The sequence below is a fragment of the Trichogramma pretiosum genome, unplaced genomic scaffold (genome assembly GCF_000599845.2).
Source record: "Trichogramma pretiosum strain Unisexual culture from Peru unplaced genomic scaffold, Tpre_2.0 scaffold62, whole genome shotgun sequence".
In the NCBI taxonomy this organism is placed as follows: Eukaryota; Metazoa; Arthropoda; class Insecta; order Hymenoptera; family Trichogrammatidae; genus Trichogramma; species Trichogramma pretiosum.
In genome coordinates this window covers 205,268-226,264 of record NW_019641674.1, presented here as the reverse complement: position 1 = coordinate 226,264, position 20,997 = coordinate 205,268, and the positions used below count along the sequence as shown (strand labels likewise).

At 34.4% G+C, this 20,997-nt stretch overlaps 6 protein-coding genes across 20 annotated transcripts in view; 4 read left to right on the top strand and 2 right to left on the bottom strand.

Moving 5' to 3' along the window:
* The first annotated feature begins 24 nt into the window (after positions 1–24).
* LOC106650757 (alpha-mannosidase 2) lies at positions 25–4,868 on the top strand. 2 transcript variants are annotated; one of them, XM_014368962.2, is made up of 8 exons: positions 25–189; positions 389–561; positions 653–1,299; positions 1,390–2,424; positions 2,512–2,820; positions 2,893–3,424; positions 3,507–3,659; positions 3,742–4,868. In XM_014368962.2, the coding sequence occupies exons 2-8, from the start codon at positions 433–435 to the stop codon at positions 4,327–4,329; spliced, it is 3,393 nt and encodes a 1,130-aa protein (XP_014224448.1). In that variant the 5' UTR covers positions 25–189; positions 389–432; the 3' UTR covers positions 4,330–4,868. The 2 variants fall into 2 exon arrangements, with proteins under 2 accessions (XP_014224448.1, XP_014224454.1); XM_014368968.2 differs by lacking the exon at positions 25–189 and adding an exon at positions 236–332.
* On the bottom strand, positions 4,837–6,550 carry LOC106650774 (N-alpha-acetyltransferase 40). The gene is made up of 4 exons (XM_014368979.2): positions 6,252–6,550; positions 5,801–6,189; positions 5,561–5,719; positions 4,837–5,121 (listed from the first exon to the last, which is right to left on the bottom strand). Exons 1-4 carry the CDS (start codon positions 6,258–6,260, stop codon positions 5,037–5,039), a joined length of 642 nt encoding a protein of 213 aa, XP_014224465.1. The 5' UTR covers positions 6,261–6,550; the 3' UTR covers positions 4,837–5,036.
* Positions 6,551–7,327: 777 nt separating this feature from the next.
* LOC106659692 (3'-5' ssDNA/RNA exonuclease TatD) lies at positions 7,328–10,009 on the top strand. Of its 5 annotated transcripts, none has more exons than XM_023460617.1 (3): positions 7,328–7,839; positions 8,442–8,824; positions 8,894–10,009. In XM_023460617.1, the coding sequence occupies exons 2-3, from the start codon at positions 8,452–8,454 to the stop codon at positions 9,448–9,450; spliced, it is 930 nt and encodes a 309-aa protein (XP_023316385.1). In that variant the 5' UTR covers positions 7,328–7,839; positions 8,442–8,451; the 3' UTR covers positions 9,451–10,009. The 5 variants fall into 5 exon arrangements, with proteins under 5 accessions (XP_023316385.1, XP_023316384.1, XP_014237857.1 ...); XM_023460616.1 differs by having other exon boundaries at positions 7,328–8,099; positions 8,445–8,824; XM_014382371.2 differs by having other exon boundaries at positions 7,328–8,099.
* Positions 10,010–10,032: 23 nt separating this feature from the next.
* On the bottom strand, positions 10,033–19,203 carry LOC106648602. 3 transcript variants are annotated; one of them, XM_023460614.1, is made up of 6 exons: positions 17,952–19,203; positions 12,106–12,224; positions 11,251–12,031; positions 10,554–11,173; positions 10,356–10,485; positions 10,033–10,284 (listed from the first exon to the last, which is right to left on the bottom strand). In XM_023460614.1, exons 2-6 carry the CDS (start codon positions 12,221–12,223, stop codon positions 10,062–10,064), a joined length of 1,872 nt encoding a protein of 623 aa, XP_023316382.1. In that variant the 5' UTR covers position 12,224; positions 17,952–19,203; the 3' UTR covers positions 10,033–10,061. The 3 variants fall into 3 exon arrangements, with proteins under 3 accessions (XP_023316382.1, XP_014221106.1, XP_014221114.1); XM_014365620.2 differs by lacking the exon at positions 17,952–19,203 and adding an exon at positions 12,363–12,613; XM_014365628.2 differs by lacking the exon at positions 17,952–19,203 and adding an exon at positions 12,296–12,328.
* On the top strand, positions 13,772–17,603 carry LOC106648614 (dynein assembly factor 1, axonemal). The gene is made up of 7 exons (XM_014365641.2): positions 13,772–14,112; positions 14,186–14,408; positions 14,468–14,559; positions 14,622–14,843; positions 14,914–15,056; positions 15,146–15,309; positions 15,593–17,603. Exons 1-7 carry the CDS (start codon positions 13,779–13,781, stop codon positions 15,720–15,722), a joined length of 1,308 nt encoding a protein of 435 aa, XP_014221127.1. The 5' UTR covers positions 13,772–13,778; the 3' UTR covers positions 15,723–17,603.
* A 172-nt stretch (positions 19,204–19,375) lies between the features above and the next one.
* Positions 19,376–20,997, top strand: part of LOC106648577 (syntaxin-binding protein 5) — a 96,415-nt gene continuing 94,793 nt past the window's right edge. For all 8 annotated transcript variants that reach the window (XM_014365588.2, XM_014365580.2, XM_014365561.2 and 5 more), the window contains exon 1: positions 19,376–20,424. In XM_014365588.2, coding sequence (XP_014221074.1) covers positions 20,302–20,424 — 123 coding nt within the window. In that variant the 5' untranslated portion in view covers positions 19,376–20,301. The remainder of the gene's footprint in view (positions 20,425–20,997) is intronic.

Below are 20,997 nucleotides of genomic sequence, written 5' to 3'. Positions count from 1 at the left end.
TCACTTGAGTTCATGACGCGGCAGAGTAATCGGCCTGACGGCTTGGTTCCCACAATAATATCATGAACAATTTTCCATTAATATAAATATAATTTTCCTCAAAGTGTAAAATTTTCTAAGTCATGACTAGGTGACAGTATTTTCGCATCTGACAATTAATAAAAGTGAATTCAATGATATTTTACATGTGTAAGTTTTGTACCTAACTTAGTTAGCTACTTGTATTGTTGAGTAGTTTTTTGAAGTGTAAGATTTAAAACTTATTCTAGTTTTAGATTCTTGCACCTTTAATGATTAATTTCCATAGTCATTTGAAAAGCCATATGACAACGGTATAAAATGCATATTTAGGCTCAAATCGATGTGTCATTTTTTTTATGTTTAACAGTTTAACATTCAGGAGTAACAAGTTGTGTAGATTTTCAAAACATAATGAAGGCACGAAAGTTGTTTGCCGCACTTGGAGCAGGGATGATTTTTGCCTGTTGCATTATGATTTATTTAATGCTTGACGTGACCTTATTTCCTCAGGGTCGAAATGCTAAATCTGACGTTAAAGATGTACGTATTTATATTATTAACCATCTATTTCAATTTTTGATTTAATGAATTGGTCTGTTATTTCCATTTCCTGTTATATTTTATCTTTTAGAATCAATGGTTACACTTTGAAAGTAGACTTGCAAAGATAGAGGAAGACATGAATCGACATCATAAAGCTATGAATGCCCTTCAAGCTGCTGCACGAATAAAAGAAGATACCTATGATGATAAACCTCGTAATATAAACCATGTAGAAAAATCAAGACCTGATAGACCTACAATATGTACTGTCAATTTCAAACAACCACCAATAGTAGACATTCAGATGCTTGATGTTTATAAACAGTTGAAATTTGATAACCCAGATGGTGGTGTTTGGAAACAAGGCTGGAATATAAAATACAATGAAAAACAGTGGAATTCCAACAAAAAATTGCAAGTTTTTGTCGTTCCACATTCTCACAATGATCCAGGGTGGTTGAATACTTTTGAAAAATACTATACTTATCAAACCCAGGGAATTTTGAATAATTTAGTTACAAAATTATCTGAGGATAGAAGAAGAAAATTTATTTGGGCAGAAATATCATTCTTCAAACTTTGGTGGGATGAACAATCACAATCAACTCGAGATGTTGTAAAACGATTAGTGCATGATGGACAGTTGGAATTTGTTAGTGGAGGATATGTCATGCCAGATGAAGCTGTTTCACATTGGATGTCACAATTAACCCAGTTAACTGTAGGACATCAGTGGTGAGTAATGAATTTCATTAATATCTATTTATTCTTTTTTATTTTTTGTATAGAAAAGTCAATAAAAAATGTATGTGTAATGTTCCTTAGGTTGAAAGAAAATTTAGATTATGTACCAAGCACCGGTTGGTCTATTGATCCTTTTGGTTTGTCTCCAACTATACCTTTTCTTCTTAAAAACAGTGCTGTAGAAAATGCTTTGATTCAAAGAGTTCATTATTCTGTAAAAAAACGATTAGCACAAGATAGACATTTAGAATTCCGTTGGCGTCAATTATGGGATAATGAAGGCTCTTCAGAAATATTTACACATATGATGCCTTTTTACAGTTATGATATTCCACATTCTTGTGGCCCTGATCCAAAAATATGCTGTCAATTTGATTTCTATAGATTACCTAATTTTGGCTACAGCTGTCCTTGGAAGGTAGCGCCAAAAGCCATTACCAAATCTAATGTGGGGGAAAGATCTGCAATGCTTCTAGATCAATATCGCAAGAAAGCGCAACTGTATAGGACAAATGTAGTTCTTGTACCATTGGGTGACGATTTTCGCTATGCTCATGTAACTGAATGGGATGCTCAATTTACAAACTATCAAAAACTATTTGATTACATGAATAACGATCAACAAATGAATGTAAAAATCCAATTTGGTACCCTGAGTGATTATTTTGAAGCTGTGAGAAATGAAAAGAGTATTCAAGAGTTTCCTAGTCTTAGTGGTGATTTCTTTACTTATGCTGATCGCGATGACAATTACTGGAGTGGCTATTACACTTCACGACCATTTCACAAAAGACTTGATCGTGTTCTCTTAGGATCTCTCAGAGCAACTGAATTTCTTAACACTATTGCCTGGATGAGAGGTAATGAACATGCAATGGATGATAGCATAGTCAACAGGTTGGATGTAGCCCGTCTTTGGCATTCGTTATTTCAGCATCATGATGGAATTACTGGCACTGCTAGAGACCATGTTGTAATTGATTATGCCCAAAAAATGATCGTTGCTCTCAATAATTCAGCTCATGTGTTGCAGCAAACAGTAGCGCACTTATTAAAGAGTCCTCAAAGTGTTAAAATTGATAAAGAAGCCTTGTACTTATCTTTGGATGAAACAAGGTAAATACTGAGTAACACAATTTAAACTCCATGTATTTATTCAACATAGAAAAGAATACTAATTATATAGAACTTATTTTTATACAGATCATTCCATACTAGCCCTGGAGATAAATACGTAATATCTTTAGGCCATGACATAACATCGAAAAAAGTTTTATTCTACAATTCACTGCCACGAACGAGAACAAAGGTGATGAGTGTTTACGTCTCTACCCCCTATGTACGGGTTACGGATAAAATGGGCCGACCAATAATTTGTCAAGTATCTCCGGTTTGGGTCAGCCCTGCAGCTATTTCCGGAGCAAGATATGAACTATCGTTTCTAGTCACTGTACCTGCTATTGGTTTAACTACCTACATAGTACATACATTACATGGCACAAATTTGCCCGCGTGAGTATATTATATAAAAAATTTTGAATATTGCTTAGGTGTGAAAAATATAATTATTTTTATGTTCCATAGCGAAGTGCACCTGGCTAACATAACAGTCTACAATAAGAATATGCCCCTCTCAGCAGTACCTGGTTTTAGTAATGTACAGATTTATCCTTCGTTACAAGAATTTTCCATGAGTCAAATGCCAGAGCTATCCGCCTCATTTAGCAAGACAGGCTTACTAAAATCTGTACGACGATCTGGAACGACTTATCCGGTTCGTTTGGAATTCGTCAAGTATGGAACTCGTGGCGCTGGTCAAGATAAAAGCGGTGCTTACTTATTTCTTCCAGACAAGCCTGAACCAGATCTAATATCAATCGGCAATAATAGAATAGTTCATGTTGTGCAAGGGCCTATTTTTTCTCGTGTTTTCACCGATTTACCATATGTGAAGCACATCGTTACTCTTTACAATTCAAGTGGCAGCGATGGACTTGGTTTACATATTAATAATCAAGTTGATATAACTGAAACGCAGAATTTCGAATTAGCTATGAGAATTAATACCGATATAAAGTCTGATGATATTTTTTACACCGATATTAACGGATTGAACGTAAGTCTTTTAATTCGTTTGTCCGGAAAAATTATTTGAATTTCCAATATTTATTTTTCACCATTGTTAATTTTATTCCTAGATGATCAAGCGTCAAAAATTTACAAAAATACCAATTCAAGGAAATTATTATCCTGTAACATCTGCCGCATATATTCAAGACGACTATAATAGAATGACTATTGTCTTAGGTCAATCTTTAGGCGCTACATCAATGAATTCGGGACAATTCGAAGTGAGTTTCTGCCTTAAATTTGCAACATTTTTTTTAATTTCAAAATTTATTCACACTAAAATTTTCATTTAATGAAATGCAGATTATGCAAGATCGGCGTCTAATGCAAGATGACAATCGTGGACTCAGTCAAGGAGTTACGGACACTTTGCTAACTTATCATCAGTTCACAATGTTATTAGAAAAACGTCAAGAGTCCTGTGAATATCCTTCGCCAGGTCATGAACACCCAGCAGGTTTACTTTCGCTTGCAGCACAATTATGCTTAGACGATTTACTGCACCCAGTTATTGGTTTGCATCCTCGGCAATCTGCCCAGTTTGAACTTAGACCAACATTTTCCCCATTGAATTTAAATCTTCCGGTCGATTTGAATATTGTAAATATGCGAATTGTACCTATTCCTGACGGTGCTGGAAAAGGAGTAGGACTGATATTGCAAAGACATGGACTGGATCTTTGTTGGGGCGAGCCGAACCTGACAAAACGTTTTTCAGTATCTGAAACCGGCGAAATAAATCTTGGCCAATTGTTAGGTTCTGAGCAAGATTGGACTATCAATGATGCTCCATTAACTTTTACCACTGTTGGACCTTCGAGACGTTCCCCTATTGTCAATGTATGTCCTCACCAACTTCTCTCACTTTTATTTCATAAAACCGAATCATAAATTTATTTAAGCAGCTGAAAGTGATATGAACATTTTTTGGTGATTTGTGTGATAGCAATTTTTAATCATTAATAGTAGGCATGATTGTTTATTAGTGGTAGGACTGTTTTTTTAACACCTAGATTACTTGTACATTGGCCAAAACTTTCTTGTGATTATTTTTAAGCAACCTAAAGTGTAAGCTTCAAAAAGATTTTGTGTCTGTGTCCTCTGAAATATTTATTATGTATATTTTAAAACGTTAGAAAGAAAAGTGATATAGGAGAATTTTAAATTGATCAACTTTTTTTTGAAGTTGTTCATACAAATATAACTCGAGTATTGTATATATAGAACTTTTTCATAATTTAAAAAAGCAATTGTTAGAACAATCGTTTGTTCTGTACTGAATAAAGTAAATTGTATTGTAGAATTAATTAAAGGTAATTAACGTGTTTTACTAATTAAGTTGAACATGGTCTAATACAAATAATATAGCTGACATAATAAAAGCTTAGGCAATCGATCTTTACATTGTTGCCAATGCTGTGATAACTTCATAACATTGTTTTATTTTTAATTAATTTTTAAACGAATTATCATTTTATCATTTTATACATAAAAAATGGATTTTATTTAAAAAAATATGAAAAATCTTGTATTATAATGTATTGACAAAATTCTAACAACATCATTTCCACTCTTGTAAAAGTACATTTTTCACTTTCTTATGTTCTTTGAAGATTTTGTTTACTTAATATGGCATAATCCAATCCTTCGGATGCTGATGGATTTGTAATATCTGTTTTAAAGCTGCAATGATAAATTAATTAGAAATATCTGATTTTGGAGCAAAAGTTTGATTTTTTTATTCTTCGATGTTATTCAATTTATGATAAATATATAATTTTATGTAAAAAGGTGAATTTAAGCACTGCTTACAAAAATTGTTTAATTATTCCATATAAAAGAAAGATCATAATTTTAGGAGCATAATTTTAGGAGCAATTTTCCAAATTACATGTTTAATTCAAACTGAGAAATATAGTTTTCATCTCAAATGCATTTTCAAAAAAGTAAATCAATTTTCATTGGAAAAGTATTCATGACATAGTGATATTATTGAGAGTAAAATATGGACATATTTAGTAATTAGCTTCAAATTTGTAATGCTAACTCTATTTAATAAAATGATTAATTTATCAATTAAAAAACATTATAGGCATATTATTTTTGTTGATTTAAATCTTACCCAAGTTTAAAGAAAAATGAACAAGCTGATACATTCTTTTTGAGAACTGTGAGAACAAGTTTTTGCATTTGGTTGTTAGAAGCCATAACTTCAAGACATTGCATCATAAAACGACCAAGACCTTTACGTCTTGCAGAGGGTTCTAATTGTAGCTCATAACTGAAAAAAAGAAGAAATCAGTTGCATTTAATGTTATTATGATGTAAAAAATTATATACCAAATACTATTGAAGTTCTTACCAATATAAAACTTCTGCTTGGTTGTCCAAGTCAAAACGAAAGTGAGAAAATCCAAGCATATTATTTTCATTAAATGCTATTAGATACCATGCACTAGGCTCAGTGAGTTCAGTTTGTTTTGCAGCAGCATCCCATTTCCACTGTGATTGTTCATAATAAGTTTTCATATTCCGTTCCATCAAATCAAAAATCCAGTTAAGAGTTTCTTGAGGTAATTCACTCACTCTTTTCACTTGTAAAGAAATTATTTCATTCTCCTTGGTAACATAGTGATGAAATTTTTTGAAAGGCTCTAAAGGATTTTCAAGTGCATTAGCTTTTTGCACTACACTTGATGCAAAAGCTAATTTTTCTGCTTGAATTTGTCGTCTTGTTTTGTGAGCTTTTTTCTAGAAAATATTGACCAATACATTAAACTTCAAGCAAACAACGGATAATATTTTAAATATACCTTATTCATATTGAGTAAATTATTAAAAATTTTAATTTAAATTCGTAAAATTTACACGTAGCAGTGAACTTTAGCAAACACACATCGTTCAGTAACCGCCAATCAGTAATGCAATGTCAAAGTGCGCGTCAAACAACCTGTAAACTGTAAAGTAGTACCAAAAACGTCAAAACGTGGCAGCAGCATTTGATTCATTATATTCGTGCTTTGAGGGGATGGCGAAACTATCCTAGAAATACCGAATTTTGAATGTCGTTTCACGAAGCTCTATTCGATCCTTATCGAGTAAAATACATCTTAAATTTAAAAAAACGGATCAATTTCAAATGTAACGTTGATCATAAAAAAATCGAACCTGCACCGTCTAAAAGTCAATAGTTCATTTTTTATGTACATTCAAAGTTATTCCTTACATGCATGAACTATTTATCATTATAATTATTTTTGGACAGAGATGCGTTTTTTTTAAATTTAACAACAAAAATTCCAAAAATCAATATACAGTTAAACGTTGGTGTTTAGTGTCTTTTTTTATTATAAGTCGTATGGATTTAACGTATACTTTTGAGTAAGATGTATAAAGTTACATAGTTTCGTAAAAAGATAATTCTCATTCTTTTTTAAATTTCATTTAGACAAACAAAAGTCCGATTGATTTGAAAAGTATATATACAATAAAGTTGATCATTTAATATAGTCTCTATAGGTAGGATATTTTCAAGCTCATCTAAAATCCAAAAGTCAACATTGTTGTTGAAGTTTATATCCTTCAATCGTGAATCGTGATTAAAAGAAGGAATAAAAAAATGAAGATTTTCCATAAATTCAAATGAATTCTTGACCCATACTTTTTAAATTTTTATCACTTATCATTCTTTTTTATTATATAAAACAATAACTAGTTGTCCGAGTGAAAATCCCTTATTCTTTCAAATGCACGAGCTTTTATTTATGTATTGATGATAAATAATGAAAAATAGGAAAAAAACAATTTCTCCTCCCGAATATTTTGTTAATTATCTGAGAATATTATATGTCATACATTTTTCTTGAAACAAATTTTGAGCCCTGAAAATATATAGTTAAGCAGTTGGAATAATGGCAATAAATATATCTTCTCATAAATTTTTTCTTAAATCTAGTTAATTATCATCGGAGAGAATAAACAAGTGATTTCTTAGTTGAACAGTTTTTATTACGCTCTATATGACTATATGGATTATGCGTCAGGTAGTCATTGGTAAAAATTCATCTCTAAATAGATATTCTAATATTCAATTATACGCGCAAGTCATACGTAAATAGATATTTTGAGTTGGCTGTGATGTCTAACTCTGGACTCGAGGCCGGCGTTTTAAATGAATGAACAATATAAGCAGGCAACCAAGTTTTACTGAGGCGTCGACTGCTAGAGAATTTCCACTGTTTATTTTACTTCCGCGAAGGCTGAAGCTTTTCCGTTTCTGCCTAACGTTGCATCATCTAAGTGCGTCGTCTCACTTGTGGTTATCGGGGAAAAAATCGACAAACTAAGTTCAGATTATATTTATTAAGCAAGCACCGAAATGATGCTTTTTTTAAACCTCTGGTACACGTGACAGTAGCTTACGCCTATAATATATGTGTAGCATACATATAAGTATAACAAACCAAACGAATGAATCAAAGATTTACATATCACCAAATTGTATGCTCACCGTTTAAGCTGCCACCACCGCCTCGACGCCTCCGCAAATACTTTTTGCACCACTTGGTTTGCTACACTTTCACTTTCGTTATTGTGTACATTTTTTTCGCGATTATTATTGAGAACACATACGGGTTACGTTAGCTCGCCAAATTTGTAAGGTATTATTAACTTTTTATAGTGGATAAAACCCTGGATAAAACTTCAATTTCAAAATTGTCAAAACTGTACTGCTGAAAATTTGATCAATTACTTTGGCGTAAACTGATCATTTTTAGTTTCCACTGCTAGTTTCATGTTGATTGTACATTGATGGCTTTATTTTTCATGCTCACTGCAGTTTCAATATCAAGTTATTCTTTTTATCTTAATTTAATTAATACATGAAATATTTAAATTTCCAACATTATAAAATATTTTTTTTTTAACTAACTGTTTTTATGAAATAAATAATTTTACTTCAATTCACTTGTATATTTACTTATTGGTGCATTTATTTATAGAAGATTCACAATGTCTGAAGATGCAAGTGGTTCAAATATTACTGATTCAACACCCAGCATGACTGAATGTTATGAAAATTATGTATTAGTAGATGTTGGTGCTAATCTTACGAATAAAAAGTATAGCAGAGATTTAGATAGTGTTGTACAAAGAGCCAAAGATGCTGGTGTACAAAAAATTATGGTTACTGGTGCTAGTATCAGGTCAAGTAAAGAGGCATTACGCTTGACCAGAATTTATCCTGGAAATCTGTACTCCACTGCAGGAGTGCATCCACATGATGCCAAATCTTGGCAGGATCCAGAAACATTAGAAGAATTAGAGACTATTGCTAAAAATCCTGAATGTGTTGCTATTGGAGAATGTGGGTTGGATTATAATAGTATGTATTTGAATAATATTTATATATTTATGTGATCTCTATAGCTATTATTAATTAATTGATTTGTAGAGGATTTTTCAGAACCAATAATCCAACGGTCTGTATTTGAAAAACAAGTTGAGCTTGCATGTACTTTGAATAAACCCTTAGTTATTCATGAACGAGGAGCGCAAGCTGATGTTTTAGAAATTTTAAATCGTCATACTGATCAAATACCTCCGGTTCTCATACATTCATTCATTGGTACTGCAGAAGAAGCTCAAATATATTTAAATCATGGCTATTATTTAGGCATAACTGGTTATGTGTGTAAAGACAAATCTGATAGTGGTGTGAGACAATTGTTAGAAGGTGGTCAAATATCTTTAGATAAAATTCTCATTGAAACTGATGCACCTTTTATGTATCCTAATACAAGAGCTAGCAAACTGCCTACTCATGTAAAAGATGCACTAACGGAACGTTCTACAACATTTTTGCAACGTTATTGTACTTTTCAAAGAAATGAACCCTGTGCATTACCAGCTATAGTGGAAATGGTTGCTGCATTTATGCACAAAACTCCTGAAGAAGTTGCACTTGCTACAGCCTTTAATGCTCTCAAGATTTTTGGTTTAAATCAATGATTGTAAGTGATAAAATCTATGACTAAATTGTAAGCAAGTGGTGCTGAAAAATATAATTGCTAAAAAATTTGAAGAGCAAAAAATGTCAATTTATATTTTTTTATTTCTAGAATTTATATTGTCTTTTATTGCATCATGTTCAAGTCCATCATATCTTTATCATAAATTTTTATTTTAAATCATCATTGAAAGTAATTATATCAAAATTGTAATCAAATTGTAAAAACGTTGTAAGATATAAATGTTTATATTTTATTGTTGACATATTGTATATTTTCATAAGAATAAATTTATATGAAGCTAATGCAGTGGATTACCATCAAAATTTTTTATCTCAGTTGAAATTTTTAAACTTTTTTTGATATATAAAATATATTGTTTCATCAAAATATTATTTACAATTCTTGTATGATTAAAAAAGTTCATTAGTCACTCAATTTATAAACTTCACTCAAAAATGGTTCTCAAAATACATACAGAATAACAATTTGTAAAAATTTAACATTTTTCTTATATAATACTCTCAGTATTTACATAAAATTTGATAACATAAAAGATATGTACAAAAATATTTTTGTGGTAAAAAATTGCTGGGGAGATTATTATAATTACTACACTGTAGTACTCTTGGAATCATTTGAAAATTTAAGTTTAATGGCCTGCATCATGTACCTAGTCTTTTCTGTATTTGATATAGTTTTCCACCAACCTCCATTTATAGGAATCACAGTGTAAGACATACTTTCTAAAGTTCTAATAAATAATGAGTAAGGGCCTAACATTCTGTGAGTATTTCTTGCATAAGAATCTGGCTGAACATACAGAATTAGAAACCTGTGGATAATGCAAGTTATTTTAATATTCATTTTTTATATTTCAAACAGACTAATACATTGAAATCTTACACTTGACTTCCAGAAGGAATTTTAAGATCTTCTAAGTATATAAATTTAGTTGGATCTTTATTCATTTCTATTTTTTCATGTGGATAAATATTGATTGGATAACCATCCTTGTTTATAACAATAACATGATCTAAAAAGTGTAAAACAAAGTTATAGTTATTTTTTTTAGTTTTCATTAATTTGAGATTCATATCTTACCAATACAATGTTCTAAGTTAGTCTTGACATTTGATATAATGTATGTTTCATCTCCAAGTACTTCTTCTAAAGCAGATAAGAGCGGGGAATTTGGGTAATTACTTTGAGGTAAATTTTTGAAAGATTCCATAATAATTTTTGAAGGCCAAGGTCCATCATAAGAAGGATAAAGTGACTTTACCACTTGAAATAATCTCAAAAGTATTTTTAAATGGTCGTTAGAAATTATTCTTTTTTCAGTGAAAATTTTGTGATATAACTTTCTATCAAAACATTCCAAACAAGCTAAATTCAAGGAGTAATCACATAGTTTTAAATGCTTCATGTCAGGAATTCCATTATTCATTATTGGATCTATCATTGCATCCCAAAATACTGGCTTATAATCTGCCATAGCTAGTCCAGTTACTAGCGGTTCCAATAAGTCTGAGTCTAAACCCAATAAACTTGGATTTTCATAGCATTTTGCAGATATATAATCTAGTAAGTCCATTTGCACATGTTTTATTGAATTTAAACAAGTTAAAATAGTAATATCTTCTTGTATAGATTCTCCATTTTCACAAATTAATTTTTGAATGAGATCATCAATAAAAGTTTCATTATAAAATTCTTCATGCCTGATTGAGATAATGAGAAAAAAAATGATAAAAATATTATTATTAAAATTAATGATAAATAATATAAATTAACCTACTTGGAAGTTATTTGAAAAGCCATTCCTCTGATTATTTGGGTTATTTGAACTGGTTTTAATTGATCAATGTTATCAGCTATTTTTTGTTGAAGTTGTTCTATCAAATTTTTAAATTTATAGGGAATATCTTTAATATAACACAGCAGCTTTAAAATATCCAAGGCATTATGATATTCAATTTTTTGCAAGTAATCATCAATGGCGTTCAATAAAAACTGAATAGTAGTTTCATCTTTCATATTTTTGGTTGTAAAACAAAGAGCAAATATTAGAGAATTTATGTCATTCTTATTAATTTGTAAAATTTTAGTGATGAACTTTTCTTTCATGGTCAAGACCAATGGCTTGCTTATATTTACAGGTATAAATGTATCAATCAGAACAGATACTTTATACATATCTTGAAATGAAAGTTCTTCATTAGTTAATTCTAAATGTTGGAACAAAGTAATCACAAAAATATTTGATCCTGGTACATTCAATAATTTCAAAATATTGAGTGCTTTGATGATTTCAGTAGCACTTAAATATTTAATTTGTGGCTTTAAATAAGAACATAATTTAGTAAAATCTATCAATTCGTGCAAATTTGTATTTGGTTGGCACCTGTTTCTGTAAAAGTTTTGCAAAGATGATAGTGCTGCTAAAACATGCTCACGTTTTATCTGATGTTTATTGCAATCAATATAAGTAAGTAGCTTGCAAGGACTAAGTCCTTGCTGTAAAGTTATTAACATTAGATCATCTTTTGCATTGGAAAATTCACATTGTCGAACTTTATCTAAATAAAAATGAATATTTATTATATCAATGAAGAAATGCATCATAAAAACAATATTTAAATCTATTAATTACCTTTATAAAATAATGGTGAGTTCCAAAATCTTGAAATATTAACATGATTGGCTTGGTAAAATGCTAAATTTCGGAATGTCAGAGACATTTTCATCAATCTTTTGACCATAAAATCCATGCTACAAGAAAACAGAAATTTAATTTCATGATAAATAGATATTTATTATAACAGTAATATAAACCAAATTACATTATTATTATTATTATTATTATTATTATTATTATTATTATTATTATGCAAAATAAATTTAATATACCCGTGATTTTTAATTCACTTTACTCATAAATCTTAATGGTCACAAAATATGATAGCGTAAAAAATGTAAAGGCAATTGAATTAATAAAGAAAGAAAAACATCGCTAAACGTTTTAATGTATGTGCCTGCATACAAGCGAGATAAGTAGTTAGCACCAGATTTAAAACAGCGATGTATAATTTCTACATGCATATATGATAGCATAGGTATGTACGAAAGTTTAGGTTAAGGTGCAGCAGTGCTGAATGCTGATTGTTGATTGAGTCTGGTATGATGTGCATTATTAGCAAACAGATGCCGCGAGTGTCGGGCTAAATTTGCAGCTAACTCTCATTCGATTGCAATTCTCGCATGAACCCTGATGCTGCTGCAATTTAATTTACTCTCGAAAAATCTAGGAATATTTTTTTCTTTGGGTCGAAACTGAGTTACTTGCTGATCGGGATTCGGGAAGCTTTTATAATATAAATAGTAAATAAATTATATATTTTAATAAATTGATAATTTTTTTTCTCGTGAAATCCCTACGCTAGTGATTTTAAAGAAAAAACAAAATTAACAAAAAAAAATAAAACATTTAGCTTGAAATGTTTTTAACTGAGTAATCATTCTATTTCATGCCTACCAATCCACTAATTTAACTGATTCACATGGAATAATTGACATTATTAGTACTGCGTTTGTCACATCTACCTTTTGCAACATGAATGCTACAAAAAATCATCGGTTTGAAAAGCTGATTATAAGAAAACATAAAAACGAGTTTTATAATTGTATAAAGTATTGTATTGCATGTTAGTATATTGATCAGTTATTATCGCTGTTTGCTTTGCATTATTGACCGTACATTATACGGGGTTCCATTTAGACGTTGCCATGGAGAATACAACATCTTTCTGATATTGACTCAACTTTTGGTTTATAATGAATTACTAGCCAAACTCAGAGCTGAATTTTTTATTCCATGTTGTGCTAGTCGACTGCTTGACATAAGTAGAATAAAGTCAAAAGTCGAAGGTGGTATGGACGAAGATTCCTCGAAGCTTAATAAAAACGATTACGAAGGCGAAGAAGAACAAGACAAATCCGACGACGAGGAAACCATTGCACCGGCTACTAGTAATCGCGAGCAATTTACACTCAAAGATGGCAAAACTTTACTCGAGACCCTTAACAGTATTATGGATGATATTATGAATCTGGAGAGTGTGAAGTTGATGGAAAAGTACGGGAGTCTTAAAGAGGTAAGCCAACATTCGACGAATGCCATTACAACGTCGTAATTTGAACGGTTTTTAGGCCGAGCGCAAAAATAAGACACCAATCGAAGGTTTGGAACGATTCAATTTTTTGCAAAAAAAAAACTGAAAGCTCTTTGCTTGTTGTGAATATATATTAAATATTAAAAAGTTGAGTATGGAGCTCCAGTTTGACAATTGCTCAATCATGGAATCGACTTTGCCACAAAACACCGCGACCGACGATGTCAAGCAGATTGGCTACGAAGATCATACTGAAAAAAAACGAATGACTGATGGATCATGCAACGATGATGTTTTCAAATCGATCACTGATGCCCATCAGAGTTTTGATGACAAAGTCACCTTCATAGCCGACGATCAAGTTGAACCACAAAATTCAAACAATGAAAACTTAGAAGCTGAATTATCCAATCCCGACACGAGGGAACCCGAGAATGATCATGAAACTGCCAGTGAAGTTGCCGGCGATAATTTAATCGAAAAACATGGTATAGTTTTTTTTAGAAATTATCTACTTGATTTTTATCTGAAACAAAATCATTGTTTCTAGTATTCTTTCAGAAGATAAATTGAGCGAATCAGAAGATTCTGCAAAGGGGAAGGAACATAAAATTATTGCAAACAGTAATAAAAGTTCCAACATCGATGAAAAATTATCTGAGAATACGGCTGAGGAACATTTTAAATATTTGAGCGATGAAATCGAAAAATACCTCGACCGTCCAAAACGAGAACCAATCAAGGGAAAAGTCTATGATTTTAATATCAAAAAACATGGCGTTAGGTAAAAAAAATATTCGATAAATTTTTATTCAATTATTTACATTATTTTAAATATTTCAGGATGACAGAAGCACTAATTAAAAAACTCTGTAAGGAGATGAAATTCTATGAGACTCCATATCTTAATGATGTTTTATATTTACACTACAAAGGTTTGAGACACCCAATATATTTGAAAATATTGTATTACTACAGAGTTTCATGAAATTCTCAGGTTTCTCTTTCATTGAAAATTTGGAAAATTACACTGGCTTAAAATGTCTCTGGTTAGAAAATAATGGAATATTGGAAATCGCTAATCTAGAAAACCAAACTAATCTTAGATGCCTTTTTTTGCACAATAATTTGATTAAAAAAATCGAGAATCTAGAGCATTTAACAGAATTGGACCAATTGAATCTTTCTCACAATTTTATAAATAAGATAGAAAATTTAGGTTGGTAAATCATAGAAAATAAGTATTCAGCTTTTTCCTACAATTGCATCAATTAAAATTATTTTTGTAGATCAACTAAAGAATCTAAATACTCTTAACATATCGCACAATTATTTGAGCAATACTGAAGATCTTGAGCATTTGCGAGTTCTAGATAGCATTTCTATTTTAGATATATCGCACAACAAAATAGAGACAACCGAAATATTGGACGTGAGTCACGATATTAATTTTTTTTTTTATTATAAATGAAAAACCTATGAAGTTTCTAATCGAAACGTGTAAAATTGAGATAATTCTAGATCGTAGCTGATATGAAGAACCTCCGAGTATTAACAATGACTGGAAATCCAGTCGTCAAATCTATCAAGATGTACAGAAAAAATATAACATTGAAATGTAAAAATCTGAAACACTTGGATGACAGACCCATTTTTCCAAAGGACAGGGCTTGTGCAGAGGCATGGTGTGCATATTTTATTAAACATATCTAAATAACAGTTGTTCGATCATAAACACCAAAGAGTAATTATTTTCAAAATCGAGCCAATTTCTTTTTACAGACTCATAATGTCTTGAAAATGCATCAAGTTTAATTTAATTTATTGAATTTGTAAAGTAAATATTGTTGATGTTTTATACAACTCGTTTTAAACACGATTTGAATAAAATTTGTTCATAATACTGCGCGAAAACTTGAGTTTAATACTTAATATTCAGCGAAATTAACAAATCATTTAATTTTATAGGGAACGCGGGGGGCCTAAAGAAGAAGAAGCTGAGAGGAAACGATGGATGGCTGCCGAACAAAAAAAAATTAATGATAGCGTCATGGCATTAATGAAACGTAGTCGTATCGAAGTTGTCAGCGATGTTTAATGTTGTACTTATTATTTACAATAAAAATTATCATGAAAAAATGAGGGCATTAAAGAATTTAATGAAGTTACGAGTGAACTATCATTTTTACCAAAATTTTCAATTGCAAGGAATAATGTGATTGGAAGAGCCTAACACGAACACAGCTCTTCGTTCTGAGTTGGGGTATGCAATTAGTAGTACCTGTTTTTGAAGTATGTTTGTATAGAGTTAGCGATGGTTCAGCAAAGAATAATTTATTGAAGTGAGAAATTTGATCGCGAGATTCTAAAGCATTTGGGCACTGATAAACTCTAGTAAATGAAATAACGTGTGTTGGTATGTATCATCATGCTTATTTTCTAATTGAAATTCTTGTATATCGGTGAATAGCTGCCTAAATAAAGTTGAAATATTTCATTGTCGTTGCAATGATGTATTTATTGCAAAGCTTTTGTAAATTCAGTTTGTAAATTTTAAATTGAAACTTGTTCTATTATTGCACAACTATTGCACAACTATTCTCACCCGCCCGTACAAGATGCGTAATACGGATTGGTAAAATGTAAATTATCATTTATGCGTATCACGTTCGCTCAACGAGTGGAAAAAAGCATCGGCTCAGTTCTCGGCTGAGTTCACTTAACGTGTTTAATCTTTATTCAAAATTTCCTGTGAATCCAAAATGTTGATTTTAAAATTTTATTTTCGAAGGCTATTTTATTGTTAGGCTTACAGAACTTGAACCTTGACAGCTGTCGCTACTAATACAGAATTTATTTTGACCTATGTGGACAATCTCAAGTTGATTACTTCGGTCTATTGTGTACTAAATTTTCAATATCACTCGTTACTATATCACGAGGTGGTTTTAGCTCGAAATGATTCCATCATTCAAAATATTGTTTTCACAAAATCCTTGATTTTATCGAGCTTGTGTACAATTTTGGAGCATTTGATAAAGTTTTAATCAAGTTGATACAGAGAAATTACGACACATGGTGAGCCGGTTTAATGCAATCTGCATCGCCCAAACCACAAGCTAAATTAAATGAAAAAAAAAAAAAAAAAGGTTGACAGCGAATTTGAAATCAATTGTATGATATTCATCACGATAATAGTTATATTTATTAAATATTAATTATTACGAGTTCGATGTGATTGATTGATGTAATGAATTTAGTAGGTTCGTATTAAAAAATGTTACCATCAGTCTCAAAAGGTTTAATGAAAGGCAATGAAATGTGAAAATTTCGCAAAACTCGTAGATGGATTTGATGGAAAAAAAATACAGTAATCCGGGAGAGACAGTGTCGGTTTCGCAAAAGTAGTTAGCTGCACCGAGAGAGGGGGTTGATTGAGCTTTCATTTATGAGTTTGGAATAAGAGGCTCGAGTGCAGCTGCTAATATAATACGTAAGGTATAAGCTAAATTCAAACGACATTGCGACGAGAGACAGCAGGACGTTGGAAAAGTATAGAAGCAGCTGGTGGCTCGCTGCTGCTTTATTGTACGCGGCAGGGCCGAGTCTTTTATGCAAAGGATGCAAAGGTTGGCCGTCACGCAATTGAAAGCTTAGCTGCTGTTGCTGCTGTATAGCAAGTAGTAAGTATGCGCGTGCGGTCGTGCGTCAAAACGTAGTAATAGACTGCATCGTGTCAAGTCGAGCTGCCTAGATTCGAGTTGTGATCGCAGCAGCAGCAGCAGAAGTAGTAGTCGCGCGCGCGCGCGTGTGCATTGCCCAGTTATTGATCTGCTAGAGCGATTAAACAACGCTGCACTGGCTCGCGCGGGAATACTATAATGCTAACTGCACAGGTGCAGATATGTGCACGTGTATATAACGATGCTTGCACTCGCTGCTTTGTGAGTATAAGTACGCGAGCTACAGAAAGTGAGTGAGCGAGAGAGAGAGAGAGAGAGCTTGCAGCTCTGCCCCTTGGCGCAATCGTCCGACACACAAGCACCGAGACGTCATCGAAGCCAATCCTGCCTGGGTCCAATGTTGCCGCTAGTCGCGCTTGTGCAGTTTTGACCTACGCTTAGGGGGCTCTGCGGCACTAGAGTCGCTAACTTGCTGGCGGTGACTCGGCGGTGGCTGCTCCGCCGAGCCTATGACGTCTCTCGCCGAGGCTTGCAAAAGCCCGCGAGAGCTCTATATTTTATATGCAGGGATGCGCGCGCAAATACGCAGTCGGCTCTCTTCGAAACGCTCAGGACTTTCCTCCCCGTACACCTGCATATATTACCTCGCAGTCTTGGGTAAAACGAGCCCTCGCGTTTCCCTTTTAAAAGTAGAAAGTCGTCGAGGCGCCTATCGAATCCGATCTATCTTTTGCCATTAGCCATTGCATTCGTCGTTGCCGCTGAGCAACAACTACAGGCTGCTCCTGACTAGTCCACTTGCGAGTCGCGAGCTCGACAGCTAGAGGCTGAGTTGCGCAGCGGCCGATGAGCAGACGCTCGCTACCTACGTCCTATACCTTGGCTACCTTATATCATGCACATGCCATACTCCGATACACCTTACGCTCTGCCGCAGGCGCACAATACAAGCTCGGCACTCGTTTCAAGTCATTGCTGTCACTGGCCAATGTACACACAACATATATTTTATTTATGTGTAAAAAAAGCAGCGCGTATACAAAGTTCGTAAAAGTTTCTTGGCTCGCCGCTGAACGCACAGTGACTTTATGGCAGCAGCAGCAATGCAGCCTGCATCGAGCGAATTGCAAGCTGCTACGAGTCCGCGCTACAACATCTGCAGCGCGCCGATATAACTGACACATATATATGCACCAATATGTCGCTCATTGCGCCTGTGTACCGTGTACAATACATCTACTAGCAACGACTAACGTGTGCGCAATACATATTCTATTTCCTTATATACGAGCGATTAGTGAGTACACACAAACACACACACACATGGAGAGACGAGGTTGACTGGCTCTGTCCGCAGCGCCGCACGTGCATCAGCGCAGCAGTAGCAGAAGTAGGCAGAGAGCAGTAGCAGCAGTGCCAGATCTTTGCTAAGATGTGGATCAGTCGAGGATCGCATTTGGAATTTCAATCGCTGCTGTTGAGTTGTGGTGTTGCTTGAGGAATCATCGCGTAAGCGCGCAGGAGCTTCACTCGGGCGACTTTGTCAACGCTGCCGCCACTTGTATACCAATGCTACTGCTCTCGTGCTACTGATCATGCTGCAGTGGTAGCCGAGTCCGGCGAGGCAGGCCTACCAAGCTCGTCCATCGCGATTTTATTGGCCGACGATTGTACATCGCCGCAGCAGGTTCAGGCTATAAGCAGCTCTCGCAGCCTTCGTGACACCAAGTACGCGCAAATACGCGTGCCACTGACGTACACGAAAGTGTTTGCTAGCAGACGACACACGACCAGTGCGAAAAGTCTACTGCAGCAGCATATTATATACGAGTGTAGCAGTCGATGACAGCTCACGGGCCGCTGCTGACGACGAGCCGAATACTCGCCTGCTCCTTCGTATGATCGAGAATCAAGTGAACTCGTCCCTGGGCCCGCAGCTATTTTGCAAAAACAACTCGCGTCGAGCTTCGAGCGTGTCGCATACGGACGATCCGAGTGCGCCGTATCGTTCATTTTCCGTATTTGAAACACTCGTCCCGCTTCAAGAGCCTCAAGACGTGTGAATAGTGACTCGTAGTGCGATCAAAAAAAGGAGGAAAAAAGAAAAGGAAAATATCAAGACCAGCAGTGTCGACCGTGCGCGTCTTCGCGTTACAATTTGGCCTCGCGCAGCTTGTTCCAACCAGTACCTACCCATCCTACCTTCTCTCAGGCTTGACTTTTTTTCAGCTCCCTTAAAATATAGCGAGCTGTTTGTGCTTATTCGTGTGTACATACAATAAATACAATAGCAGCTAGTTATAAGCTCTATCGTACACCGAGATACGTCTAGCTTTCTCCGTTCTCGATTCGCCGTAGGCTTTTGCTCGTTGTTGTATTATAATCTCTATAACATATCGGCGCCTACGCATTCGATACCAGTGCTCGACATCAGTGTGTGCGCGTGCCCTCGTACGTGTACATTCGCATACGTCAAACGTCCGTGTACATAATCACAACGCACACGTACACACAGACACACAGACACGCACACACACACATACGCACAAGCGCGCGCATCGACACCGACAAAAAAAGACGAGAAAACAAAACAGAAAATAAAAAATCTAAAAGAGAGAGAGAGAGAGGTAGAAATGAAACTGGTGTCGTCGTTTCTACTACATCGATAGTGGTATAGTCGTTGAATCTCTGGTGCTCGGACGCGAATGCGCGTACGTCGTGCTGTGTACAGGCGCCTCTCGCTCGCTCGTTTATATCGCAGACACACATAGAGTTCGCAGTAGCAGCAGCTTGTTGTGTCTATAGAGCACCGTTTTTGCAAGCAGCCGTTTCAAAAAGTTGCAACACACGTGACGAGCGCGAACAACTTGCTGCTGTCAATTCGTCGCCGTTGTTGTTTTGTAACGATTCGGGATTGATGCGACGGGCCGCGGCTTCTTAACGACTATCGACACGACCTAGAGCGCCAAGAAACTGGCAGCCTAGCCAAACAACATGAAGAAGTTCACGTTCAAGGGAGTCCTCGACGGCTTTCGATCCTCCGTCGCTCAACAGGTTAACAGACCCGAGCAAGAGATCGTCGAAACGCTGCGCTCCGAACATTTTCAGGTCAAGAAGGTGAGTAAGCAGACTCTGCACACGCATTAACGCACTTATCAAGAAAAAGAGACAGAGAACGAGCCTATATACGTCCGTGTCCACTTGCAGCTGTTACGAATTTTACAGTTTTCTACTCAGCTCCTTTTTCCTACTCTTTTTCTCTCTCTCTCTCTCTTTCTCTATTCTTGCCTCCCCTGTAACTATACGTGACTGTCCAATGCAGACCGCGGAGGCAAATTGTTGCTGCAGTTACTACCGCAGCACGAGTCACGCTCTACTTGGTCAAAAGCTCCGAAAGCACGAGTGCCGCGATTCTTTGACTCCGTTTTTCTTATTACGCTTTGTTTTCTTGTAAGATTAGATATTTTATTTTTGGGGAAACCAGTCCCGTACGGCCTATATTTCATGTGCAAAAATGCAGGTGCATCCATGATAGCTGCGTAACTCGTAGTCCTACTACTACTACTATTACTACTGCTCTTACTGCTACTACTACTACTACTACTACTACTACTACTACTACTGCTACTACTACTATGACTACTACGATTAAATTCATGCTTGTTATGCGGTTATTGTGAGCTTGTTACT